The 10,095-nt window shown below is 47.1% G+C and overlaps 1 protein-coding gene across 1 annotated transcript in view; it reads left to right on the plus strand.

Moving 5' to 3' along the window:
* The window catches only part of LOC132780546 (protein jagged-1-like), a 42,202-nt gene extending 38,397 nt beyond the window's left edge, over positions 1–3,805 (plus strand). Inside the window, exons 14-15 of the mRNA XM_067462436.1 lie at positions 248–389; positions 3,299–3,805. Coding sequence (XP_067318537.1) covers positions 248–389; positions 3,299–3,648 — 492 coding nt within the window. The 3' untranslated portion in view covers positions 3,649–3,805. The remainder of the gene's footprint in view (positions 1–247; positions 390–3,298) is intronic.
* Positions 3,806–10,095: the final 6,290 nt, after the last annotated feature.

The raw sequence follows: 10,095 nt of genomic DNA on the forward strand, positions 1-10,095 counted from the left end.
CCAGGCATGGGCCAACTTGGGCCCTCCAGGTGTTTTGGACTTCAACTCCCACAATCCCTAACGGCCTGAGGCCCCTTCTTTTTCCCCTTCAGCCGCTTAAGCGGCTGAAGGGGAAAAAGAAGGGGCCTCAGGCCGTTAGGGATTGTGGGAGTTGAAGTCCAAAACACCTGGAGGGCCCAAGTTGGCCCATGCTTGCTGCAATGGCATGCCTTTCCATGCTGCCTCTCTCTTTCTTGGTCTATACCAGATCTCGGGGGATCTCTGCTCCCCAAACCCGTGTCCCAAAGGGGCGAGCTGCCTGGCCGGAGAAGGCACCTATCTCTGCTCCTGCCCTGAAGGTACCACTTGCCAAAAATTGCAAGAAGCCTGCCTGGATGGTGCATGTCAAGGTGAGTGGCTTGTGGTGGAATCTCTTCCTCTGGAGGCTTTTAAGCAGAGGTTGCATGATCATCTGTCGGGAGGGTTTGATTGTGTCTTCCTGCCTGGCAGAATGTGCCTGGACTGGATGGTCTTTGGGGGTCTCTTCCAACTCTGGTTTCTATGATGCAACAGTAGCTGGATGGTCATCTGTTGGGAGGGCTTTGATTGTGTCTTCCTGCCTGGCAGAATGGGCCTGGACTGGATGGTCTTTGGGGGTCTCTTCCAACTCTGGTTTCTATGATGCAACAGTAGCTGGATGGTCATCTGTTGGGAGGGCTTTGATTGTGTCTTCCTGCCTGGCAGAATGGGCCTGGACTGGATGGTCTTTGGGGGTCTCTTCCAACTCTGGTTTCTATGATGCAACAGTAGCTGGATGGTCATCTGTTGGGAGGGCTTTGATTGTGTCTTCCTGCCTGGCAGAATGGGCCTGGACTGGATGGCCTTTGGTAATCTCTTCCAACTCTGGTTTCTATGATTCAACAGTAGCTGGATGGTCATCTGTTGGGAGGGCTTTGATTGTGTCTTTCTATCTAGCAGATAGAGGTTGGACTGGATGACCTTTGGGGGTCCCTTCCAACTCTAGGATTCTGGGATGGATGGATGGGGATGTAATATAAAGATATATATGGACATATACACAGAAGGTCTCTCTCAACTAGAGTCTATAATTCAATAGAGATTGAATGGCCATCTGTTGGGAGGGCTTCGATTGTGCCTTCCTGCCTGGCAGAAAGGGGCTGGACTGGATGACCTTTGGGGGTCTCTTCCAACTTTAGGATTCTATGATGGATGGATGAATGAGGATGTGATATACATACATACATACAAATATACATATACATATATATACACATATACACAGAAGGTTGGACTGGTGAGCCCTTGGGGTCTCTCTCAACTAGAGTCTATAATTCAATAGAGTCTGAATGTCTGTTAGGAGGGCTTTGATTGTGTTTGCCTGGTGGAATGGAGCTGGACTGGATGGTCTTTTGGGGTCTCTTCCAACTCTAGATTCTATTATTCAACCGTAGCTGGATGGCCATCTGTCAGGAGGGCTTTAATTGTGTCTTTCTGCCTGGCAGAAGGGGGTTGATACATAGATAGATAGATAGATAGATAGATAGACAGACAGACACATATACATAGAGAAGGTTGGACTGGATAGCTCTTGAGGCCTCCCCCAACTATAATTTAACATAAGCCGGATGGCCATCTGTCAGGAGAGCTTTGATTGTGTCTTTCTGCATGGTAGAATGAGGTTAGACTAGAAAGCCTTCCAAATCTAGTGACGTATAGACTGCCTGGGAATGTGGCGAAGTCGCAGAGGCTGAAGCAGAGGCTGGACGGCCATCTGTCGGGAGTGCTTAGATGGTGTATTTCTGCATGGCAGGTCAGACTGAATGACCTTTGGGGGTCTCTTCTAACAATATAATATTCCCATTCTCTCTCCGGAGGGAATTTGTATGGGAGGGAATGCGCCTCAGGCCCTCTCTCCGCGGATGCGCCGGGCCAGCAGAGGCTGGACGGCCATCTGCCGGGAGTGCTTAGATGGTGTATTTCTGCATGGCAGGTCAGACTGGATGGCCTTTGGGGGTCTCTTGTAACAGTATAATATTCCCATTCTCTCTCTGGAGGTTTTGAAGCAGAGGCTGCATGGCCATCTCTCGGGAGTACTTAGATGGTGTGTTTCTCAGACTGGATAGCCTTTGGGGGTCTCTTCTAACACTATAATCTTTCAATTCTCTCCCTGAAGACCTTGAAGCAGAGGCTGGACGGCCATCTGTCGGGAGTGCTTAAATGGTGTCTTTCTGCATGGCAGGTCAGACTGGATAGCCTTTGGGGGTCTCTTCTAACACTATAATCTTTCGATTCTCTCCCTGGAGACCTTGAAGCAGAGGCTGGACGGCCTTCTGTCGGGAATGCTTAGAATGTTTGTTTCTCAGACTAGATGGCCTTTGGGGGTCTCTTCTAACACTATAATCTTTCCATTCTCTCTCTGGAGGCTTTGAAGCAGAGGCTGGACGGCCATCTGTCGGGAGTGCTTAGATGGTGTGTTTCTCAGACTGGATGGCCTTTGGGGATCTCTTCTAACACTATAATCTTTCCATTCTCTGGAGGCTTTGAAGCAGAGGCTGGACGGCCATCTGTTGGGAGTGCTTAGGTGGTGTATTTCTGCATGGCAGGTCAGACTGGATGGCCTTTGGGGATCTCTTATAACACTATAATCTTTCGATTCTCTCTCTGGAGACCTTGAAGCAGAGGCTGGACGGCCATCTGTCGGGAGTGCTTAGATGGTGTATTTCTCAGGTCAGACTGGATGGCCTTTGAGGGTCTCTTCTAACACTATAATATTCCGATTCTCTCTCTGGATGCTTTGAAGCAGAGGCTCGATGGCCATCTCTCGGTAGTGCTTAGATGGTGTATTTCTGCATGTCAGATCAGACTGGATAGCCTTTGGGGGTCTCTTCTAACACTATAATCTTTCGATTCTCTGGAGACCTTGAAGCAGAGGCTGGACGGCCATGTGTCGGGAGTGCTTAGATGGTGTATTTCTGCATGGCAGGTCAGACTGGATGGCCTTTGGGGGTCTATTCTAACACTATAATATTCCAATTCTCTCTCTGGAGGCTTTGAAGCAGAGGCTGGATGGCCATCTGTCAGGAGTGCTTAGATGGTGTATTTCTCAGGTCAGACTGGATGGCCTTTGGGGGTCTCTTGTAACACTATAATCTTTAAATTCTCTCTCTGGAGACCTAGAAGCAGAGACTGGACGGCCATCTGTTGGGAGTACTTAGATGGTGTGTTTCTCAGGTCAGACTGGATGGCCTTTGGGGTCTCTTCCAAAACTATAACCATAGGGTTCTCTATCTTTTTTTAGGGGGAAGCAGCCCAAACCTTCTCTACGTGGTGCTGCCGCTGGCCTTGGTCCTGATCTTGGCAACCCCGGCGTTGGCACTAATGGCACGAAGGCTTCACCGAAAACCCGGAGAAGCCGCAGCCGGTCTTCAGGAACCCGCGGCCAACAACAACCTCCGTTTGGACGCCGCCGTTCAACTCATCCGCAACGCCACCCGTGCCAAGGGCGAGGCGGGCCCGATTGTCGACGGCGTTGCGGTCAAGGCAGGGATGCCCGCGGGCGGGCGCCTGTCTGGCGGCCTGTCGAAGACGGACATCTCCAACGATGAGAGAGCCAAGCTCAACCAACTCAACCAGAGACCCTTGCTTTGACCAACGGAGAAAGAGGACTTGATCCTCGACACCTTGAAACTAGAACTCCCAAAGCACCTTATTTGGACCTTTTCTAGTATTGTTTTTGTTATTGTACAAAGAAGAATTGTATCTCTCTACTTTGATGGCTGGAAGGGAATATGGGCCAACTTGGGCCCTCCAGGTGTTTTGGACTACAACTCCCACAATTCCTAACAGCCTACCGGCTGTTAGGAATTGTGGGAGTTGTAGTCCAAAACACCTGGAGGGCCCAAGTTGGCCCGTGCCTGAACTTACTAGATGGCTGGAAGGGAATATGGACCAATTTGGGCCCTCCAGGTGTTTTGGACTGCAACTCCCACAATTCCTAACAGCCTACCGGCTGTTAGGAATTGTGGGAGTTGTAGTCCAAAACCACCTGGAGGGCCCAAGTTGGCCCGTGCCTGAACTTACTAGAGTTTGGGTCCCAAACTCTATTCTTATGGTTAAAGAAAGCACAACTGATCAGGACCTGCAAAGGATAAATTATCAAATCAGATAATCTGCTTAGAACTGGATTATGCGAGTCTACACTGCCATATAATCCAGTTCAAAGCAGATAATGTGGATTTTAGATGGGACTGTAGATACTATTAAAAGAGGCCTTGATGTGGTCAAAGGGAAGCAGTGAAGTGGTAGGGACCTCTGTCCCCAAAAACCATTATCAAAGGGTGCATCTACACTTCAGAGTTAATTCAGTTTGGCTCCACTTTTATAACTTACATTAATTGATGTTGATGTGTCCATCTGCATTCACGAAGTGTCCAAAAGCCAGTGTAGACTGATTTCCCCTTCCACACCACTATATTATCCAGATTATCAAAGCAGATAATCCAGATTATCTGCTTTGAACTGGATTATGCAAGTCTACACTGCCATATAATCCAGTTCAAAGCAAATCATGTGGATTTTAGATGGCAGTGTAGAAGGGGCCAGAGATACTAATAAAAGAGGCCTTGATGTGGTCAAAGGGAAGCAGTAAAGTTTTAGGGAGCTCTGTCCCCTAAAACCAGTATCAAATGTTGTGTCTACACTGCAGAGTTAATTCACTTTGGCACCACTTGTATATCTTCCATCAATTGACGATTGATGTGTCCATCTGCATTCCCTAAGAGCCAGTGTTGACTGATTTCCCCATCTGCACCGCCATATTATCCAGATTATCTACTTTGAACTGGATTATATGAGTCTACACTGCCATATAATCCAGTTCTAAGCATATCATGTGGATTTTAGATGGCAATATAGAAGGGGCCAGAGATACTATTAAAAGAGGCCTTGATGTAGTCAAAGGGAGGTGGTAGGGAGCTCTGTCCCCTAAAACCAGTTTCAAAAGGTGTGTCTACACTGCAGAGTTAATTCACTTTAGCACCACTTTAACTGCTCGAGGTGGTAGGGAGCTCTGTCCCCTAAAACCAGTATCAAAAATGTGTATCTACACTGCAGAGTTAATTCACTTTAGCACCACTTTAACTGCTCGTGTCTTAGGTAAAGGCTTTCCCCTGACATTAAGTCCAGTTGTGTCCACCTCTGGGAGTTGGTACTCATCTCCATTTCTAAGCCAAAGAGCCGGCGTTGTCCATAGACACCTCCAAGGTCATGTGGCCGGCATGACTGCATGGAGTGCTGCTGTTGTTGTCGTTATTGTTATTAATATTCCCATGACATTAAGTCCAGTCGTGTCCCATGCTGTGGGTTGGTAGTCATCTCTATGTCTAAGCCGAAGAGCCGGCGTTGTCCATAGACACCTCCAAGGGCATGTGGCCGGCATGACTGCATGGAGCGCTGTTGTTGTTATTGGACATTAAGTCCAATCATGTCAGACTCTGGGAGCTGGTGCTCATCTCTATGTCTAAGCCGAAGAGCCGGCGTTGTCCATAGACACCTCCAAGGTCATGTGGCCGGCATGACTGCATGGAGCGCTGTTGTTGTTGTTATTATTATTAATATTCCCCTGACATTAAGTCCAGTCGTGTCCCATGCTGTGGGTTGGTAGTCATATCCATGTCTAAGCCGAAGAGCCGGCGTTGTCCATAGACACCTCTAAGGTCATGTGGCCGGCATGACTGTATGGAGCTCTGTTGTTGTTATTGTTATTAATATTCCCCTGACATTGTCCAGTCGTGTCCCACGCTGAGGGTTGGTGCTCATCTCCATTTCTAAGCCGAAGAGCCGGCGTTGTCCATAGACACCTCCAAGGTCATGTGGCCAGCATGACTGCATGGAGCGCTGTTGTTGTTGTTGTTATTATTGTTATTAATATTCCCCTGACATTAAGTCCAGTCGTGTTCCACTCTGGGAGTTGGTGCTCATCTCCATTTCTAAGCTGAAGAGCTGGCGTTGTCCATAGACACCTCCAAGGGCATGTGGCCAGCATGATTGCAAGGAGCGCTGTTGTTGTTATTGTTATTAATATTCCCCTGACATTGTCCAGTCATGTCAGACTCTGGGAGTTGGTGCTCATCTCTATGTCTAAGCCGAAGAGCCAGCGTTCTCCGTAGACACCTCCAAGGTCATGTGGCCGGCATGACTGCATACAGCGGTGCCTATCGATCTCACATTTGTGTGTTTTTTAAACTGCTAGGTTGACAGAAGCTGAGGCTGACAGCGGGAGCTCAACCCGCTCCCCGGATTCGAACCTGCAAACTTTCGATCAACAAGTTCAGCATCTCAGCACTTTAACTCACTGCACCACCATGTCTTAAGATCATGGAATTTTGGGAGATCTAGTTTTACAAGGGACTTAGTCTTACTGAAGATTCAGCAAAGGACAATAACTAAAATGTAAACAAAGACGAAGAGCTGCCATCAGAGCAGAGAAAAGTGAGTGAGCAGGATTAGATTCAGCACTTTGGCCAGCTAATTTCAACAACAATCCTAGAGTTTCATAGCATCCAGTTTGTTTGTTTGTTTGTTTACAATATTTATATTCCGCCCTTCTCACCCCGCAGGTGACTCAGGGCGGGTCACATATGCACATAGACATGGCAAACATGCAATGCCATAGACACACAACATATATAGACAGGGACACAGAGGCTATTTAACTTTCCAGCTTCTTGCAGGTATGCTTTGAATTCCAGCCACCGGGGGAGCTGTTGCTTCATTGTCCACTTGTGACACCGATTGAGTACTTCCTCATTCTTTTGGAGAGTTTTATGTCATAGTAAATTAGTTAAATTAGCCACCTAAATTTCCTACTTGACAGATGCAACTGTTTTTTGGGCTGCAAAGGTCGACAGCAAGCTAGACAAATGGCGGGAAGCTCACTCCGACCCGGGCTGGCTTCAAACTCATGATCTTTCGGTCAATAGTGATCTTAATGCAGCTGACTCCCAACCAGCTGCGCCACAACCCGGTATTTAACAATTGTGTTTCCTAAATTTCCTACTTGACAGTTGCAACTGTCTTTCGGGCTGCAAAGGTCGACAGCAAGCTAGACAAATGGTCGGAAGCTCACTCCGACCCGGGCTGGCTTCCAACTCATGATCTTTCGGTCAATAGTGATCTTAATGCAGCTGACTCCCAACCAGCTGCGCCACAATCAGGTCTTTAATTATTGTGTTTCCTAAATTTCCTACTTGACAGTTGCAACTGTCTTTCGGGCCGTAAAGGTCAACAGCAAGCTAGACAAATGGCTGGAAGCTCACTCCGACCCGGGCTGGCTTCAAACTCATGATCTTTCGGTCAATAGTGATTTTAATGCAGCTGACTCCCAACCAGCTGTGCCACAACCCGGTTTTTAACGATTATGGTTAAAGTAGTGCCAAACCACATTAGTTCTGCAGTGTAGACACAGTCATTGTGTATGTAGAAGAGACGCCATATTAATAGCCTTGAGTATTAAAAAACCCTAAAATCAGGACAGTAAATAAAGAGAAACACTAAAAAAAAACAGGGGAATTCCAGACAGGAATCAGTCAAAGCCAATTAACACCTCCCAACAAAGGATTCCCTCAGGCAGGAAGCAGTCAGGTTTTGAAGCTGCATGGCCATTCAGTGCTAATCAAGCAGGCCGATTGTAACATTCACACTTGCCTCCAACAGACACACCTTGGACGTTCCACAGATATATAAACCCCTTTTGCCTAGTTTCTAACAGACCTCACAACCTCTGAGGATGCCTGTCCTAGATGCAGGCGAACGTCAGGAGAGAATGCTTCTGGAACATGGCCAGACAGCCTGGAAAAATCACAACGATTCAGTGATTCTGGCCACGAAAGCTTTTGATGACACATTCATAGCCTTTGCCTCAGGCAGCAAAAAGTCTTGGTCTGTCCTCCATTGGAGGGCCATTAAGTGCCTACACCCCAATGGGTCTACACTGCAATATAATCCAGTTCAAAGCAGATAATCTGGATTATATATGGTAGTGCAGAAGGGGGCTGAGATGCATTAAATATGCAAAAAATGCAGCCGGTGCTTTCTCTAGGTGCTAAAATAAACATATTTCCTAATTCTCTGACGAACCAGCAACTTTCTACTATGGTTCTGGGTGCGAAAAGGTCATCTAGTGCTCCTGAAGTACTAGAAACTTTAAAATTATGGTGCTAATAATTGACTTCATTTCCATGATCTGAATTTTTAAAAATGTAACTTTTCCTTACTAGACTTTTGGGGGGACATGTCCTAAAGTTATTTACGAGGGTTGAATGAAAAGTAATGCCTCCACCTTCGTAACTCAACAGATGGCAGTACTGGTATGCGGCAGGTACTGGCTTGTTCAGTAGACCCTCCTCTACAGTTCCAGTTTGGTGGGAAGCCATAGCATTGAATGGTGGTGTTGTTAAAGTGAAAAGTAATGCCTCCACCTTCGTAAGTCCTCAACGGATGGCAATACTGGTATGCGGCAGGTACTGGCTTGTTCAGTAGACTCTCCTCTACAGTTCCATTTTGGTGAGAAGCCTTAGCATTGAACGGTTGTATTGTTAAAGTGAAAAGTAATGCCTCCATGTTCATAAGTCCTCAGCGGATGGCAGTACTGGTATGTGGCAGGTACTGGCTTGTTCAGTAGACTCTCCTCTACAATTCCAGTTTGGTGGGAAGCCTTAGCATTGAATGGTTGTGTTGTTAAAGTGAAAAGTAATGCCTCCACCTTCGTAACTCCTCAACAGGTGGCAGTACTGGTTTGCGGCAGGTACTGGCTTGTTCAGTAGACTCGCCTCTACAGTTCCAGTTTGGTGGGAAGCCTTAGCATTGAACGGTTGTGTTGTTAAAGTGAAAAGTAATGCCTTCACCTTCGTAACTCCTCAACAGGTGGCAGTACGGGTATACGGCAGGTACTGGCTTGTTCAGTAGACTCTCCTCTACAGTTCCATTTTGTTGGGAAGCCTTAGCATTGAACAGTTGTGTTGTTAAAGTGAAAAGTAATGCCTCCACCTTCGTAACTCCTCAACAGGTGGCAGTACTGGTTTGCGGCAGGTACTGGCTTGTTCAGTAGACCCTCCTCTACAGTTCCAGTTTGGTGGGAAGCCTTAGCATTGAACGGTTGTGTTGTTAAAGTGAAAAGTAATGCCTCCACCTTCGTAACTCCTCAACGGATGGCAGTACGGGTATACGGCAGGTACTGGCTTGTTCAGTAGACTCTCCTCTACAGTTCCATTTTGGTGGGAAGCCTTAGCATTGAACGGTTGTGCTGTTAAAGTGAAAAGTAATGCCTCCACCTTCGTAACTTCTCAACAGATGGCAGTACTGGTATGCGGCAGGTACTGGCTTGTTCAGTAGACTCTCCTCTACAGTTCCATTTCGGTGGGAAGCCTTAGCATTGAACGGTTGTGTTGTTAAAGTGTGAAGTAGTGACCCTGCGCAGACGGTCAGTCAATGCAACTTAAGCAACGTACAGTCATTGAATTCTTGAGAGCAGAAGGTATCACCCCAAAGGAGATTCATCGGAGAATGCTAGCTGTTTATGCTGTGTTGATGTGTGTACTGTGCGTCGTTGTGTGAGTAAGTTCAAAGATGTTGAGGTGACACCTTCTGCTGTCAAGAATTCAATGATTGCACATTGCTTAAGTCACATTGACCGACAGACTGCGCAGGGGTCCATACTTCGCACTTTAACAACACAACCGTTCAATGCTAAGGCTTCCTGCCAAAATGGAACTGTAGAGGAGAGTCTACAGAACAAGCCAGTACCTGCCACATATGTTGCTTAAGTCGCATTGACCGATCAACTGTGCAGGGTTCCATACTTCGCACTTTAACAACACAACCGTTCAATGCTAAGGCTTCCCACCAAAACGAAACTGTAGAGGAGAGTCTACTGAACAAGCCAGTACCTGCTGCATACCAATACTGCCATCTCTTGAGGAGTTACGAAGGTGCAGGCATTACTTTTCATTCAACCCTCGTTCAAGGACTTTAGGGTGCATCTACACTGCAGAACAAATGCAGCTTGACACCACTTGAACTGCCACGGCTCAAGTTTTG

This window comes from Anolis sagrei, chromosome Y (genome assembly GCF_037176765.1).
Source record: "Anolis sagrei isolate rAnoSag1 chromosome Y, rAnoSag1.mat, whole genome shotgun sequence".
Lineage (NCBI taxonomy): Eukaryota > Metazoa > Chordata > Lepidosauria > Squamata > Dactyloidae > Anolis > Anolis sagrei.